The 18,237-nt window shown below is 45.6% G+C and overlaps 1 protein-coding gene across 5 annotated transcripts in view; it reads left to right on the plus strand.

Moving 5' to 3' along the window:
• The window catches only part of NBAS (NBAS subunit of NRZ tethering complex), a 341,233-nt gene that overhangs the window by 71,882 nt on the left and 251,114 nt on the right, over nucleotides 1-18,237 (plus strand). For all 5 annotated transcript variants that reach the window (XM_075923472.2, XM_075923475.2, XM_075923474.2 and 2 more), the window contains 2 exons: nucleotides 640-744; nucleotides 1,099-1,235. In XM_075923472.2, the coding sequence (XP_075779587.2) occupies nucleotides 640-744; nucleotides 1,099-1,235 (242 nt within the window). The remainder of the gene's footprint in view (nucleotides 1-639; nucleotides 745-1,098; nucleotides 1,236-18,237) is intronic.

Genomic DNA, 18,237 nt, shown 5'->3' on the forward strand with positions numbered 1-18,237 from the left:
TAAAAAAAAAACAGTAAAAAGTTTCAGACAGGACAACTGTTCCTATCATGTTGTGTGTGTATCTCTATGGTTTTTTTTGGTGTGGATATACAATCATGCTAGCTAACTCTTTTCAACATCTTTCTCTCCTTTGTTGCTACGTAGAAAATAAAAAAATGACAGGGAGAGTAATGAATATTGTGGGGAAGCATTGCAAATGATTATATAGAGAGTACTGTGAAATGTACAGAGTAAACCGATGAAACAAAATTTAAGGTGACTCAACAATTATAAGCAAAAAAGCAAACATTTGAACCACGAGTGCCTTTTCTGAAGTTGGTACTGTCTTTTTAAAGTTAAGTGTGTAACTATTACATGTCCAGGTATCGCTTGATTCCAAAAATATTTAGACTTAAACCTTAATTGCCTAACCAACTACTAAGACTTCAAAGATGAATGTTATACTTGTGTATACAGCATGACCATGTAAATGATAGAAATTAACATACATTGCCTCTATCAATAATCATTTCTGGAATAACATACTGAACTATACTAATTTTGGCTCATGTAAGTTTCCGCTAGTAATCTAAGATGCAAGACTTTTAATATGACTTTTATCAACATATTTAAATAATTTTTTAAAAAACTTTTTTAAAGGAAATACTTGGAGGACCTAATGCAGCAGAAGAGAGATATGATGCTGAATTCTTCAAAAAGTTCCGAAATCAGAATATTGTACTTTCAGCAAGAACTTATGCTCGGGTATTAATTTTTTTCTAAAAGTTTTATAGCCGCTTTTGTTAACACTGTTTAACTCCCCATCACAATGTACTGAAATTCATCCAATTTATTGCATTTTTGAAAATGAGAGGTTTTAAAAACAAGAATAGTGAATGTTGTATTTGATTATTGTTGTAAAACAGAACAAGATTGCTTTGTCAAGCTTCTGGATTATGAAAATCTTTAAATTTAAATAAATATTTTAGTCCCTCATCTTGTTTAAAAACGCATAATTAAGTCAGAATTGTACTATTTGCTGAGCTATATTTGGTAAGCAGAATAATTCTTTAACTGTTTTCATGTGTAAAACTGAGTATTTTATATTTTCCTATGCAGGAAAGCAATGTGAGAGCCCTAGAGATCTTGTTTACGTATCATGGTTCAGACTTGCTTCCGCATTGGCTGGCAATTATCTCTAATTTTCCAGAAACCACCTCACCACATGAGTATTCCTTTTTGCTTCCTGAAGCTTGGTAAGAAAGTATTCTCTCAATATCTGTTACTGGACTACATTTTCCTTTTTAAAACACATTGAGAGATTTTATTCTAAAAGTGTGGCTGTAAACTTGAAAACAATTTAAAAACTGAGAGAGAGTGCACTCTGGAATTTTTTTTTATTTAATCTCTTTACTGTCTAGTTAATATAGTTTTACACTGAGTGATTTGATAAGACAAAGTGAAGTAGGCAGTAATTAGTGGCTTTCTAATTCTGGTTTACAGAGATTTTTCAGGACATATAGTAAATCTTTAAGGATTGAGAGTGTTTGTACTTACCTCCTTTCCACATAATAGATCTTATCAGGGGAAGCGTCCACTCAATAAGAGTCTGTTAAAGATATTTCTGAGTTTTTATCACAATGAAAACAGTAAGTTTAAAAGAATAAGTTAATTACAAAGGGTAACATTTTCAATAATTTCCATTTTCAAGAGTCACCTAGGAGCCTGAGTTATATGAACAATCAGTGTTACTTTACGCTTCTAAATGCCTAAACATCTCCTGAAAAATGGAACAAAAGCTCCTAAATTTTAGGCAAAATTGTCAAAAGTTCCTGATGAGTTCTGCTGGTGTTTAAGATTGTAGAAAAAATTATAAGATTGTATCTGAGAAATAGAATTTGATCTTGTAATTAACAATCATATTATAATGCACACAAGAGCAGTGTTAAGGTTTGCAATTACTGACTTATGGATGCTTAAAAATAAAATCTTAATGTTTCTTGATGCAGTTTTTAAATGGAATATTATATAATATGAGAAGTACTTGTGCAAAGTGCATATTGCAGTATCTTTGGAACCACTATGGTAGAAAAAATGTGATTCTGAATTTTAGAAAAATAAAACTAAAAATGAATAGTGATCCTACAAATCTGTTTTTCACCTTTAAAATACAGTATAACCTCAGAGTTATGAATGCTTGGGAATGGAGGTTGTTTGTAACTCTGAAGTGTTTGTAACTCTGAAGAAAATGTTATGGTCATTCTTTCAAAAGTTTACAACTGAACATTAACTTAATATAGTTTTAAAACTTCACTATGCAGAAGAAAAAATATGGCATTCTCTTTTTTAATAGTTTACATTTAACACAGTATTGTGCTGTATTTGCTTCCTCTCTTTCCCCCATGCTGCTGTTTGATTTTGTACTTCTGGTTTCAAATAAGGTGTGTGTCATTAAATGGGGCCTGTGTTGTATTCATGCCTGTGTGTGTGTGAAAGAAGCTATTTGTATATATATTTGAATGTATATGCAACCACACTTAAGTTGTAGCCCTCGACATGTGCTATAAGTATCATTGTGGCCCTTGGGGCTTCCAAAGTTGAGTAGCCCTGGCTTAAACCTCTTTCAAAACATCATTGCCCTGTAGAACCATCATCCTAAACTCCCAACAAGAATGGAATGGATTTGTAATATAGTTTTTTGGTACCTCCTGTAAAAATAGTAACTGCCTGTTAAATTAGTAGGCTATTTTTTCTCTCTCTCTCTGTCTCTCTCTCTCTCTGTCTCTCTCTCTGTTTCTCTCTCTGTCTCTCTCTCTGTCTCTCTGATTCACCTTGCCTTGCTCAGTTCCTTGATTAAAATAAGATTTGCTTTTCTTCATTTAAATAATTGCTTTGGGCTGGGGTTGGGGATGAGGGGTTCAGGATGCAGGCTGTCCAGGGGAGAAAGTACAATCCCAGCCCTCTTTCACTGCAGCACCTTGGGGCCAGTTGAAAAGGGTCTGTCCATAGTTGCTGCTACTGCAGCTGCAGAGGGCACGTCTGGGGGGTAGATGCATTCTCCTGGCTGGGGGGGACAAACACACAGACAAAAAGATGAACTCTCTAAAATATATAGTAGATAGTTGTCTTTTTCTCCACCTCTGCCCTGTCCTGGCCCAATGGGGTTATAGCTGTCCCTGTCCCCATCTCTGGCCCCTTGATGCACCCCTGTGGTCATTCTGCAGTATAATTGTCCCTCCAACCAGACCCTTCTCTTTCCATTTTATGAGGCCATGTCTTCACGCTGGGGTTTGATTTAGCAGGTCTACTACAAACTTAAAGCAAACTCAGAGGGCTTCCCCATTGGTGGCCGGTATTCCTGCTCCTGCGAGGAGTAAAGGAAGCTAACTGGACCATTTGTTCCCATTGGCCATCCACTGTGGGGACGACTGGGAAACTCGAATCAAGGTACATCTACTCCAGCTATGTAATTAAAGTAGCTGGAGTTGTGTGTTTTGTTTGACTCCTTTTTAGTATAGAGCTGGGCTGAGAAACTGTAGAATTGTAGGCACATCCCATTGTCCTGGCACAACCAAACCCTTACCTTGCTTTAAGTTATGATAAAAGGAAACTGCATACCACATTTGGTGGTCCTAAATCTTACTGTTCGGGAGGAGTTCTTGAACAAACCAATTTAGACAGACACGCACCAACTCTCAAATATACAGTGTATATATAATACTGGTTTGGTTTAGTACATTTTATACCATTTATTGCAGTTCATGAATTTTTCGTACAATTTTTGCCTTCTAGAAGAACTTTAAAGCAAGGATCCTGTTTTTCCATCCTAACTTTTTTTGTAATGAAATATCTAGTGTATTATAGTGGCTATGGAAACAAGATTAGTGCTGTACATCCCTTTTTGTTATTCTCAGGAGAAGCATAATGACATTTCATTTTTTCCTATAAAAATGAAAAGCTGATTAGACAACATAATCAAAATGAAATTAATGAATGTGTGGTTCAGTCCTACATTGCTTTTAGGGAATGAATATTGAACATAACAGTACTTGGCTTTATACTTTTGAAATAGGTTTTGTTCTTTTCATTAATAAACTGCTGTGAGAAGGCATCTTCAACATTCATAAAATTTGAAAGCCTCTTTAATGATTCTTATATTGTTACAACAGTAACTCTTGTGGTCTTGTAGTTTGGGAGAAGATGAGAGGTTTTAAATTATGTTTCTGGACTTGCTATTTACTAGCTGTGACCTTGGAAAAATCTTTTGAGGCTCGTGAAGATCAGTACCTCAGAGAATTAATCTTTTTGTCTGTTCCCTTAATGTTACTTCATCTGTAAAAAGAGTGATATTTCTCTGTCTCACAGAAATGTTTGAACTTCGTTTATGTTTGTAATATGCTCTCTAGTGCAGTCGAAGTGAAAATATTCTTTTGTGATCTTATTTTTATTACAACAGCACCAAAAAGCTCCAGTTGTGGTGAAGGCCTCATTATGCTTTCGCCTCTACCTAGTAGGCTGCAAACTCTTGGGGTAGTGACTGTTTTGTTAAGTTTGAAAGAATAGGGCAGTGGCCTGTAGATGCTATCCCAATACAAATAATAAATAATATAAAATAAGAATTAGGGATGTTAAATTTAGTTTAATCAACTCATTGACTAGGCGATGGATTTTCCATTGATTAGTCAATAAGTGGGAGAGCCACAGTGGGGTTAGCTCCCAGCCATGGGAGCTAACCCTGCTGCTGCTCTGTCTTTTAAATGTATTAAGGTCCAGAAGGCTTTTAATACATTTAAAAGACTGAAGCGCAGTAGGGGAGATGCAGTGTGAGCTGGGACAGCTGATTCCCAGCTTGTGCCTGTTCCCCCCTGCTGCTCGCCAGCCTTTTAAATGTATTAAGAGGCAGCAGGCTCTTAATACATTTAAAAAGCTGAGACTCAGTGTCTGGAACTGGGGGCAAGCCTCACCTGCTCCCCATAGAGATGGGGCTGAGGGGAACCGGCTTTTAAGATGGCTACCTCCAGCACCAGTTCCTGCTCCCCGCCCTTTGCTGCCTCTGATAGACGGTGACTTGTTACTTACACTAGTGACTAGTCGCTTACACCGCTAGTAAGAATCAGTCATTGCTCCGAAGCATTTACAATCAAATTCTGATAATAAGAAACAGGGGTGGGAGAGAGGGGCCTGTTGAGTTTGTGGTTGTCTTGGAGAAGTAGGTATTCAGACAGAGGGAATAAGCTCCTTTCTAATGTCTGTCTTAATGGATACAATTAAAACTATTGCCATTGGGATTTGAGATAATCTCAGTGGAAAATATTGCCCTTCCTTGCATTATAAATACATAACCAGAGCTTTTTTCCTTTACTCTTAATTTCTTTTTCTTTTTTACTGCTTTAAACTACCATGTTGCAACATTATAGCTGACACTTTAAACTCACAAAAGTCAGGGAATTCAAATGTATTGTTCTCCCAACAGCAATAACTCAGTTATATTGCACATTATATTGGCAGTAAAAATCTACACTTTAAGATAGTAACTTTTATATATATTTCTCTGTTCTTCACTCTCAACTTTCTCAAATGTATCTATTGGGCTGAACCTGTCCATACTTGTTTTTAGCTTCAAGATGAATGTTATTGGACTCTTGGAATGAAATCTATTCAGCTGCTTGAGATGGGGACAGGAATGCCCTCTTACTAATTTGAACACCTAAACTTTAAAACATCAGCATTCCAGTGTGGCAAGCTATCTGATAGGTGACAATCAGTGAGCGGTATGCTTACATTTGCCTTTTCAGAATTAAATCATTCTACTCAATCAATGTTTGTTATTTCCTGCAACTCCTCTAAGAGTTTCAAAACTCTCATTGCAGCACCATCTTCGTGTGTGTATTATAATTGGTGCAATGTGAAGCATATAGTTTTTCAAAATTGTCCACACAGTGCCAGAGCAAAAGTTTTTTTTTGTGACTTCTACAGAAATAGCCATGACAAAATCTTAACTTTAAACATGAGTTGTGAAACTTATTATTGAAAACCATTAGAGGTGCTTAAGGAATGTCATGGCCTGGTACTCAAGACAATGACCTGTAAGCAGTCATGTTTTTCCTGTAAGCCTAGATTGTGGGTAGTCCTACAAAGACATGTGACCGTGCCATTTGATACTGGAATCCATTTTGAATTATGTACTTTTCACAGGGGTGGAGAGAATTAAGTAAACACTTGGGAAATTCTATTTAAGGAATGGGAAGCGAACAATGATGTTCTTTAGCTAGCTTCAAAGACTGCTACCTGCTCCGAGAGGGTACATGAAAACACTTGGAAACAGAAAAACGTTAAGAACAGGGGTGGAAAGAAGCTGCTAGACCCAGATCAGAAAAAAAAACCTGAAATAAGAACTAGTGTGAGACATTGATTTATATCAACTTCTTTTAGGCTGTGTCTACATTGGCACCCTTTTCCGGAAAAAGGATGCTAATGAGACAAGTCGGAATTGCAAATGCCGCGGGGGATTTAAATATCCCCCGCGGCATTTGCATGAACATAGCTGCCGCTTTTTTCCGGCTCGGGGCTTTGCCGGAGAAAAGCGCCAGTCTAGACGGGATCTTTCGGAAAATAAAGCCTTTTCCGGAAGATCCCTTATTCCTGATTTTAAGAGGAATAAGGGATCTTCCGGAAAAGGCTTTATTTTCCAAAAGATCCCGTCTAGACTGGCGCTTTTCTCCGGCAAAGCCCCAAGCCGGAAAAAAGCGGCAGCCATGTTCATGCAAATGCCTCGGGGGATATTTAAATCCCCCGTGGCATTTGCAATTCCGACTTGTCTCATTAGCATCCCTTTTCCAGAAAAGGGTGCCAATGTAGACACAGCTTTAGTGTATTAGCCTTAGCTGGAGTGTTTTGTTTTATTTTGTTTAGTAACTTATTTTGATTTGCCTGTTATCACTTAAAACCACTTAAATCCATCTTTTCATACTTAATAAAATACTTTATCAAACCCAGTGTATATAATTGTTACCTGAAGGAGAAAAATATCTGTGCATATCTCTTTGATTCATAGAGGAAGTGAACATCTTATGTGCTCACTCTGCATAAACTTTAGTGAGATGGATTTATTTAGGGTTTTGGTCCCATGGGGCTGTGCATCAGGGTGCCTGTGTCAAGTCCCTGTGACTTAGCCTTCCCAGAGGTAAGTTCTCATTGTCTGTGTTACTCCGCTGGGGGCTTTTACCCCAACTGTGTGCCTTTACAGGGGGAGACCAGAGCTTCTGGCTCGGCTTAGGACAGGGTGATGGGACACCCCAGACAGCAGGTAGGTGGGCTCAGTGGTATGATCAGCCCAGTCTCAAGGGGATCTCTGTAACTCAGCCCATCATAGTCACCATTGGCAAAAAGAGAGATTTGAACTCTGTCCTTCAAACTGAATAACATATTGCTTTTTAGGAAATATTCCCATGAGAAAACAATAAACTTACAGCTTGAATAACTGCAATAAAGCGGCTTAGCTGGAGTGTTTTGTTTTATTTTGTTTAGTAGCTTATTTTGATCAGTTATTATAAAACTGTTGAAGTAGAGAATTATCAGATCACCTGAACTGGGATAAACAGGTAAAAAGGGCTATACAGAGAAAAGTGAAACCCTTGGGGGGGGGGGGGGGAGATTTGTAGCTGGGTGCCTTCCTAGTCAGTTAATTGATTGGAGTCCAATTTAATTTGGAGTATAGGACAAAAAGAGAAGCTTTAAAAACATACCAAAGGGGGGGAAAAATCAAATAATACGTTTTGGTCCTTTTGAAGGAGCAGTTTAAGTGGCAAGAAGAATATATACACTAGGGACTGGCCAATTTTTCCGGAAAATCAGCCGCTTTTCCAGAAAAACTTGCCAGCTGTCTACACTGGCCGCTTGAATTTCCGCAAAAGCACTGACTTCCTACTGTAGGAAATCAGTGCTACTTGCGGAAATACTATTTTGCTCCCATTCAGGCAAAAGTCCTTTTTGCGCAAAGCTTTTGCGTAAAAGGGCCAGTGTAGACAGCTCAGATTTGTTTTCCGCAAAAAAGCCCCGATCGCGAAAATGGCGATCAGGGCTTTTTTGCAGAAAAGCGTCCGTGCCAATCTAGACACTCTGTTCCAAAAATGCTTTTAATGGAAAACTTTTCCGTTAAAAGCATTTCCGGAAAATCATGCCAAACTAAACACAGCCTAGTACAGGCAGTCCCCGACTTACGCGGATCCGACTTATGTCGGATCCGCACTTATGAACAGGGCTTTTCTCGCCCCGGAGCTCACGGGTGGCGTATCGCCACCCGTGTCCTCCGGGGCGAGAAAAGCTTCTCCTGGTCTCCCTGGTCTGCTGGGGGGGTCCAGCAAAGCCGCCCAGGCAGTGGGACTCCCCCCGCTTGTGCGGCTTTGCTCCTGTCCCCCTGGTCTGCTGGGGGGGGTCCAGAAAAGCCGCTGGACCCCCCCAGCAGACCAGGGACACCCGAGCAAAGCCGCCCAGGCAGTGGGACTCCCCCCGCCTGGGCGGCTTTGCTCCTGTCCCCCTGGTCTGCTGGGGGGGGGGTTCAGCAAAGCCGCTGGACCCCCCCAGCAGACCAGGGACACCCGAGCAAAGCCGCCCAGGCGGGGGGAGTCCCGCTGCCTGGGCGGTTTTGCTCGTTTGCCCCGGAGCAAACCCGCCCAGGCAGCGGGACTCCCCCCCCCCCCCCCCCCCCGGGCGGCTTTGCTCCTGTCCCCCTGTTCTGCGGGGGGGGGGGGGGTCCAGTGGCTTTTCTGGACTCCCCCAGCAGACCAGGGGGACAGGAGCAAAGCCGCTGAGCACGTCTGCAGCGGGACAGCCCAAGCGTGCTTGGGCTGTCCCTCTGCGGGCGTGCTCCGCGGCTTTGCTCTCCGTCTCCCTGGTCTGCAGGGAGACGGGGAGCAAAGCCTTGGAGCACGCCGGCAGTGGGACAACCCGGCCGTGCTTGGGCTGTCCCACTGCGGGCGTGCTCTGCGGCTTTGCTCCTGTCCCCCGGTCTGCTGGTGTGTGTGTGTGTGTGTGTGTGTGTGTGTGTGTGTGTGTGTGTGTGTGTGTGTGTGTGTGTGTGTGTGTGTGTGTGTGTGTGTGTGTGTGTGTGTGTGTGTGTGTGGCTAGTGCCCTCCCCCCTCCGCAGACCAGGCTTTTCTTGCCTACCCCTGGGGTAGAGCAGCTGGGGGCTGCCAGGTTGGTCCCTCAGCGCTGCTCCGGGACCAACCCGGCAGCACCCCAGCTGCTCTGCCCCAGGCGTCCTGATTCAGCTGCTGCTGGTCAGTTTCATCAGCGGCTGAATCAGGACGCCTGGGGCAGAGCTGCTGGGGTGCTGCTGGGTTGGTCCAGTAGAGCCGAGGAGCCGCGCTACTGGATCAACCCAGCAGCACCCCAGCTGCTCTGCCCCAGGCACCCCCAAGTTAGCCGCTGCTGAAACTGACCAGCGGCTGACTACAGGAAGCCCCAGGCAGAGTTGCTCTGCCCCAGGCTTCCTGGAATGAGCCGCTGATCAGTTTCAGCAGCAGCTGACTTGGGGACGCCTGGGTTTCTTAAGTTGAATCTGTATGTAAGTCAGAACTGGCATCCAGATTCAGCCGCGGTTGAAACTGATCAGTTTCAGCAGCGTCTGACGCCAGTTCTGACTTACATACAGATTCAACTTAAGAACAAACCTAAAGTCCCATCTTGTACGTAACCCGGGGACTGCCTGTATTGCAAACTAATTTCATTGTATAATAGGGAATGCTTAGCATTTGCATGATTTTTAATCTGTAGATTTCATTGTAGGTGTTGAACATAAGTATACAACACTTAAGATTTTTCCTATGTGAATCAACTTGACACTATTCCATTGGGAGTGTTAATGTCTGGTTGCTGCTGGCAGTGGATGATGGCCAAAGAAGAATATTGATGTGTGCATGATTGTTTCACGTGGAGAACTTGCCTGTTCTCTGCCAAGCTTAACTTCTAAGTACATTTGCAGGAGGAGATGGCAGATTTTGTTTGGGTCTTTGGTGTCTGGATAAAATCCCGCCTATATACTTGATTTTTCTTTACAAAATTTGTGGAGAAAATTTTTTAAAGGGCACTACGTTTCTAAAATGTATTGGAGTTATTTTATGAAATGACCTCCTTGTGCTGTTTGAGAACTGTGCTTGTGTTCAGAACAATGAAATACTTATGTTATAAATTCAGAATTCTGCGTTCTATATTTCTGTTTTGGATCCGCTAGTTGTAATTCATTGACATACTATTTTTTTATCTTATGTATTTGTATGGTACTATATGTTTGCATGATTCTTTGCGCATAAGATCAGTCTCTTTCTGAAAAATGTCTTTACAGGCAGTCCCCAAGTTACGCGGATCCGACTTATGTCGGATCCGCACTTATGAACGGGGCTTTCTTGCCCCGGAGCCCGCAGGCAGCAGGACCGTCCAGAGCGCAGCGGTCCCGCCACCTCGACCTCCGGGGCTAGAAAAGCTGCTCCGGATGCCCCTGGTCTGATGGGGACCGTCTCCAGCAGACCAGGGACACCTGGAGCAAAGCCGGGGAGGCGGAGGGGTCCTGCGCCTCTGAGGCTTTGCTCTGGCAAAGCCGGGGAGGCGCGGGACTCTGCTACCACTGCCGCTTTGCTCCCGGTGCCTCTTGTCTGCTGGGGACCGTCTCCAGTAGACCAGGGACACCGGGAGCAAAGCCGGGGAGGCGGAGGGGTCCCGCGCCTCTGAGGCTTTGCCAGAGCAAAGCCGGGGAGGCGCGGCACCCCGCTGCCGCTTTGCTCCCGGTGCCTCTGGTCTGCTGGGGACTGCCTCCAGCAGATCAGGGACACCCGGAGCAAAGCCGGGGAGGCGGAGGGGTCCCGCGCCTCTGAGGCTTTGCTTTGGCAAAAGAAGCCTCAGAGGCGTGGGACTCCGCCGCTGCCGCTTTGCTCCTGGCGCCTCTGGTCTGCTGGGGACCGTCTCCAGCACACCAGGGACACCTGGAGCAAAGCCGGGAGGCCAGAGGAAAGCGTCAGAGGCGCGGCACCCCGCCGCCGCTGCGGCTTTGCTCCCCGTGTCCCTGGTCTGCTGGCGGGGGGCGGGCACGGCGCGCTACTGGACCAACCCGGCAGCACCCCAGCTGCTCTTCCCCAGGAGTCCTGATTCAGCCGCTGCTGATCAGTTTCAGCAGCGGCTGAATCAGGACGCCTGGGGCAGAGCAGCTGGGGTGCTGCTGGGTTGGTCCAGTAGGGCCGAGGAGCGGCGGCCCTACTGGACCAACCCAGCAGCACCCTAGCTGCTCTGCCGCAGGCGTCCCCAAGTCAGCCGCTGCTGAAACTGACCATTGGCTGACTACAGGAAGCCCCTGTCCCGGGCTTCCTGGAATCATCCGCTGATCAGTTTCAGCAGCCGCTGACTTGGGGATGCCTGGGGTTCTTAAGTTGAATCTGTATGTATGCCAGTTCCGACTTACATACAGATTCAACATACAGATTCAACTTAAGAACAAACCTACAGTCCCTATCTTGTACGTAACACTGGGGACTGCCTGTACTTTCACTTTATCAGAAAGGTGACATACACAGAACTGAGGAACAGGATGTTATAATGAATGAATTTCCCTTTACTAATAGATGTGTACGTATTGATGACAGTTGTGCTGCACTGTATTTTTTCAGCTCCGTCATAAACTTCTGTGATAAAATCAGATACAGAAAATTTTCTGAAGTGGCTCAGAAGGATTACTCCAAATTGTTTTTAAGGGCACATAGAAATAAAATGGTATATGCTGTGTGAAGTGCATGAGAGTTGCTGTAAATTGATAAGTAGGACGGGCAGTTTCTGAACTTATCTCCTTCATGTGTTGTAATGTTTCTTATTGGACAAGTGGGCCAAATCACTGATGAGAAATTGCATATGTTATTAATAACTTACTTTTTCTTCTTCGAGTGGTCCCTGTGCTCCACTCAAGGTGTCGGGTCCCGACTAGGAGCCACTAGTCAGAGATTTCCAGAGCCGTAGCCGGGCCGGACCGTGCATGCACTAGAGCAGCACACGGCATTCGTGTCTTTGCAACTTCTCGCGGTCTGCCCCCCCCATCCCTCTCCAGTTCCTCTCAACCGCCTGTTGTTGCTGGCGGAGCGCCGTTTATCTCTTCAGAAAAATGCCGTTCTGTAAACCCCCCCCCCCCCCCCAAAGGCTGTGTCTACACTGGGCCACTTATTCCGGAAAATCAGCCGCTTTTCCGGAATAAGCTGTGAGCTGTCTACACTGGCCCTTGAATTTCCGGAAAAGCAACGATGCTCTACTGTACAAAATCAGCCGCGATTCTGGAAAAACTATTCTGCTCCCGGTCGGGCATAAGTCCTTATTCCAGAACACTGTTCCGGAAAAGGGCCAGTGTAGACAGCCCAGTAGTCTTTTCCAGTAAAAATCCCCGATCGCGAACATGGCGATCGGGGATCTTTTCCGGAAAAGCGCGTCTACGTTGGCCACAGACGCTTTTCCGGAAAAAGGGCTTTTCCGGAAAAGCAGCCTGCCAATGTAGATGCTCCTTTTCCGGAAAAACTGAAAACGGAATAGTATTCTGTTTTAAGCATTTCCGGAAATTCATGCCAGTGTAGACACGGCCAAATAGTTTAACTCTAGTACTTAAAGGTAGTTAGTTAGTTAGTTGTTAGTTTTTTCCTCAGAAAAGCAAAACAAAAAAAAAAAAACCCTTCTAGTTACTGTTTCTTAATTTTATTAGATTAATCACTGTATATAGTTCGGCTGACTGAGCATCATGCCTGGGTCACCCGGGTTTAAATGGTTTACTCAGTGTAAGGACACGATGCCTGCGTCTGATGGGCATGTGACATGCATCAGATGTCTAGGGGAATCACATGTCCCACAGAAATGCGCCCATTGCGCGAAATTGACACCGAGTGAATGCACTCCTGCTGTGCGATAAGGCTTTACAGCCTTCTGATGATCATGGCTCAGAACCTCCCGCAGGACAGAAAAGGAGAATGCAATCGCCTGCAGTGATGGTAACAAAAAGGAAGAGAGCTTCTCCTACGCGCTCTCTTCCAGCTGCTTCACTGTCCTGGATTAGTCATGGGGACAAGCCGGGTACGTTCGGAGTGATGGGAAAGCCGGAGAGATCACACCGGGCGCTATTGGTTATGCCTGCACCTCTGAGCCGGTCGGCATCGGCACCGGCTCTTCACCCCTGTAAGCGCTTGGTGTCTTACCGCGAGCGTTTGGCACCGCCAGAGGTGCTTGAACCAGCAACGTCCGTGCAGCCGCAGACTCTAGCAGCACCGCAAGTGGCACCGATGAGCCGTGACAAGCTGGCGTCGGAGTTGGCAATGAGGGACGAGCCCGGAGAGGAGCACGAACGGGCCCGACGGCTGGGCGCCCCACAGCACGCTGAGTCGGCACCGAGAAGTCGCTCTCTCTCAACAGTCTCAACAGAGACGGAGCTGCCCACGGTGCTGTGTGGGATTCCAGCACAGCGGCAGGGTAGCACAGTGCACCTGACGGAGGGTCAATCCCCTCCTCTCTCCCCCCGTTCTTTACCATCAGAAGAACGTGAATCTGCTCGTATAACTAAGGTCCCTAAAAAGGTGGCTAGAAAATCAATGCCAAGGCACTCGATTTCACCGTCACTGTTTTTTTCCCCTGAACCTTTGTTTTTGCCACGTCATTCAGTGAAGGTCAGAGATTATTCATCGTCTCAGTCAGGCAATCCTTCAGTTGGCAGCAGAAATCTATCCGACCCCGGCTTCGACCACTCCAACTTCGAAACTGGAGGAAAAGCGTTATTTTGTCTCATCTAAAGACTCAGAATTTCTTTTTACTCATCCTCAGCCAAACTCCTTGGTCGTCGATGCAGCTCTACAAAGGGCTAAGAACCCACAGCTAAAAAATGTAGGGGCAGATAAGGAGGCCAAGAAGTTGGACATATTTGGCCGCAAAGTATACTCATCGGCCATGTTACTTCTTCGCATTGCGAATTATGCAGCCCTATTGGCAAACCATAGTTTCGATAATATTGTGAAGCTTACCGATTTGGCCCAAAGAACATCGGAGGCCGATAAAGAGCTCTTACGGACAATCCTCAAGGAGGGCTACGCGTGCTCGACAGCGAATCTCCAGCTAGCTATGGATGTGGCAGACACGGCGGCTCGAGGAGTAGCAACAGCAGTGTCTATGAGACGCTCGTCCTTGCTCGCTGCAGCGGCGGTACCCAAGGAGCTACACTCCAAAGTCGAAGACCTCACATTTGACAGGGTAAAACTGTTCATGCAAAAGACCGATGAGGTACTTCATGCTGGCAAAGATTCAAGAACGATGCTCTGTACGCTAGGAGTGTACGCCCACCGTTCCGTCGTCGTCATTTTCCGTACCAGAGACGGTATGATTGCCAGTCTTGTAGACAGCAAAACCGCACATTTGACCAATCCTGCCCTAGACAGCGGCCTCAGCGAAGGCGCCCACAACCACCTAGAGCGTCCGGCATGTCCGCCTCAAAACAGCAAGTTTGACTTCTTTGTCGAGGGCATGCGAACTCCGCCAATCGGTATTGTGCATACAGATCCCATTTTCCACCATTGTTTATGACCCTATTACCACCAATGGGTCAAAATAACATCGGACAAATGGGTGCTGGAAGTCATAAAGGTCGGCTTCACCATCCCCTTCCCTTCCATTTCCCCCCCCCCCACCACCACCTTCCCCGTCCATTTTCAAGGACCCATCTCACGAAGGCCTCCTGCGGCAGGAAGCCCATAGTCTCCTTACCATTGGAGCGATAGAGAGGGTCCCAGATTAGTTCAAGGGATGAGGGTTCTATTCGAGGTGCTTCCTAACGGAAAAGAAAACGGGGTTGGAGACCCATTCTTGATCTACGCCGCCTAAATCGTTATCTCTGCAGGCAGCGCTTCAAAATGGTGACCTTGAATTCCATAATCCTGTCCCTTGCATACAACGATTTGTTCGCTGCTCTCGATTTACAAGATGCGTACTTTCACATAGCCATACATCCCGCTCACAGGCGCGTTCTCTGATTTGTGATAAATGACGACCATTTTCAGTATCGAGTTCTGCTGTTCAGTCTCGCCTCAGTGCCCAGAGCTTTCTCAAAGACCCTGGCTGTCGTAGCAGCTCATCTGCGTCGGCTACGAGTGGTAATATTCCCGTATCTGGACAATTGCTTAATAAAAGGTTCCACGGAGCAAGAAGCGTCACAGATGGTGGCGACGGTCGAACGCACATTCGAATTACTCGGTCTTCTCCTGAACAAACAAAAATCAACACTTACCCCGACGCAAACTATAAAGTTCATAGGGGCGAACCTGGATTCCCTCACGGCGAGGGCATACTTACTGCAGGAGAGGTTGCAGGCGATCAAAGATCTCATCATCATACTCAATGGGAATGTGAGTGTCTTTGTTCACAATTGCCTCCGTCTCCTGGGGCACATAGCTGCTGCCACCATTGTACTTCCTCATGCACGACTCCATCTGAGGAACTTCCAACACTGGTTGTCGAGGGTTTATGTTCCTGTGAAGCATGACATTTGCAAGACAGTATGGCTACCTTTGCATGTTCAAAAATCTTTGCGTTGGTGGACAAAAGCTCGAAATCTTTTGTTGGGAGTTCCATTCCACCGACAACAATCATCGGCACAAATAACGTCGGATGCCTCTCTTATCGGCTGGGGTGCTCACATGGCAAACAAACGAATCCAAGGCAAATGGTTTCTCATAGAGAGGTGTCTTCACATCAGTCAACTAGAGCTCTGAGCAATTTTCTATGCATGCAAACGTTTTCTCCCACATATCAAAGTCAGGGAGGAGCACGATCACTCTCCCTATGCACTGAGGCGGTACGGTGTTGGAATTGGTGCATACAGAACAACCTAACCATAATAGCATCGTACTTACCTGACACTGCCAATGTAATTGCGGACTCCCTCAGCAGGTGTTTTCCCACGGACCACGAGTGGGAAATAAGTGCAGATGTGATTCGAGCGATATTTCGCAAATGGGGTATGCCCCTGGTAGACCTTTTTGCAACGACCTACAACAAGAAGTGTCACCTATATTGCTCTAGAGCAGGGCTCCCTTGGCGATGCGCTTCTGGTTGGCTGGAAGAAGGCATTAGTGTATGCTTTCCCCCCCACGGTCCTCATTTCCAGGACACTGGAAAAAAATCAGAGCAGAGGCAGTGACCATCATTTTGTTAGCACCAGCCTGGCCAAAGCAAGAATGGTATCCATTTTTACACAGAATGTCAATACAGCCACCCTACCTTCTCCCTCTCCACCAAGATCTTCTTTCTCAGGAACAAGGCTCGCTGCTACATCCCAGACTTGAGTCGTTACATCTGACGGCATGGCTCCTGAATGGTTAAAAGGAGACGAAAACCTGTGTTCTGAACAGGTCAAAGCGATACTGCTGCATAGCAGAAAAGAATCTACACGAAATACTTACCTTGCGAAATGGCAGAGATATTCCAAGTGGTGTCTTCAGAATAACCTACAGCTGCTTCTATCTCCTCTGCATCACGTTTTTGACTCCATCCTAGATCTACGAAATTCGGGACTTGTGTAGTCGTCTTTAAAGGTGCATTTGGCAGCTATTAGTGCTTTCCACCATCCAGTAGAGGGTTCCTCGCTCTTCTCTCATCAAATTACAAAGAGTTTTTTAAAGGGGCTCATGAATTTATACCCACCACAAAGGGCACCTCCCCCTTCTTGGAATCTCGACCTAATGCTGGACACCATCATGTACCCTCCTTTTGAGCCACTAGCATCGGTTTCCCCACATATGCTAACCATGAAAACTGTGTTTCTACTTGCAATTACATCAGCGAGAAGAGTGAGTGAGCCGGGGGCTTTGATGGCAAAGCCCCCTTTCACCGTTTTTTCCAAAGACACGGTAACGTTACGATTACACCCAGCCTTTATCCCCAAGGTCTGCTGTCTTCACATTAATGAGCTATTGTCCTCACAGCTTTTTACCCCAAGCCTCCTTCTTCAAATAAGGACTCTCTTTTCCACACGCTCGATGTCCGGCGTGCACTATCTTTCTATATAGACAGAACCCGCCAATGGCAGCAGACAGGCTGTTTGTATCAACGGCACAGAGATCCAAGGGCAAGGCACTCTCCACCCAGCGTATTACCAAATTAATTACGCTTTGTATTACAAATTGTCATTCGATCCGGAACAAGCCTCTTCCTTCTTCACCTCGTGCTCACTCAACGCGAGCAGTTGCAACTTGTACAGCATTTGTGAGGGGAGTTCCCCTCACTGATATCTGTCACGTGGCTACCTGGGTCTGTAGTGTAACTTTTGCGCGTCATTATGCCATAAGTAGGAGGTGGGCTTCAGATACTGCGGTGGCCTCTGTGGTCTTATCCATGGTAGAAAATAACTGACCCGGAGCGCATTCTGGGTTACTGCTTTGTAGTCACCTTGAGTGGAGCACCCATGGGGACCACTCGAAGAAGAAGAAGAAGAAGAAGAAGAGGTTACTCACCTTGTGTAGTAACGATGGTTCTGCGAGATGTGTCCCCGTGGGTGCCCCGTGTCCCCGTGGGTGCCCCGTGTCCCGCCCTCCTCCCCGCTCCAGGTCTTTTCTGGTTTTTCTCTTTCAGAGACTGAGCGGTGAGAGGAACTGGCAAGGGGGGGCCGGACCGCGAGACGTTGCAGAGGCATGAATGCCGCGTGCTGCTCTCGCACATGCGCGGTCTGGCCTGGCTACGGCTCTGGAAATCTCTGACTAGTGGCGCCGGGTCGGGACCCGATGCCTTGAGTGGAGCACCCACGGGGACACATCTCTAAGAACCATCGTTACTACACAAGGCGAGTAACCTCTTCTTACTCTGAAAGCACCACATTAGTTTTCATGTTGCTCATGTTGTGCAAGCAAGCCCCTGCCCTGAAGACTTGACAAATTAAGTTAAAGAAGTGGCAGCAAAGGGGTTCAGTGAGCAGTGGCAGGGATTGGGGGAGAGAAGGCAAGGATGAAGGGAAGAATAGTTCATGTTAAACTGTGTTAAATAGTTCATCTGTGTGCAGTGTTCACTAATTACAGGGATTATGTCCATTTAATTTGAGAGATTAGAGAATTAATTGTTGGGGAACGGGGGCAGGCCTTTCCTGGTTTTGGCATCATTATAGGTGGAAGTATTCATATGAGAACTCAAAGCTTTGTACTTTAAAAAAAAATTTCATTTGTACTTTGTTATATGTCTAATATTCAGATAAGATCAGAGCAGTGAAGCAAG

Source organism: Pelodiscus sinensis, chromosome 3 (assembly GCF_052426305.1).
Source record: "Pelodiscus sinensis isolate ZL-2025 chromosome 3, ASM5242630v1, whole genome shotgun sequence".
Lineage (NCBI taxonomy): Eukaryota > Metazoa > Chordata > Testudines > Trionychidae > Pelodiscus > Pelodiscus sinensis.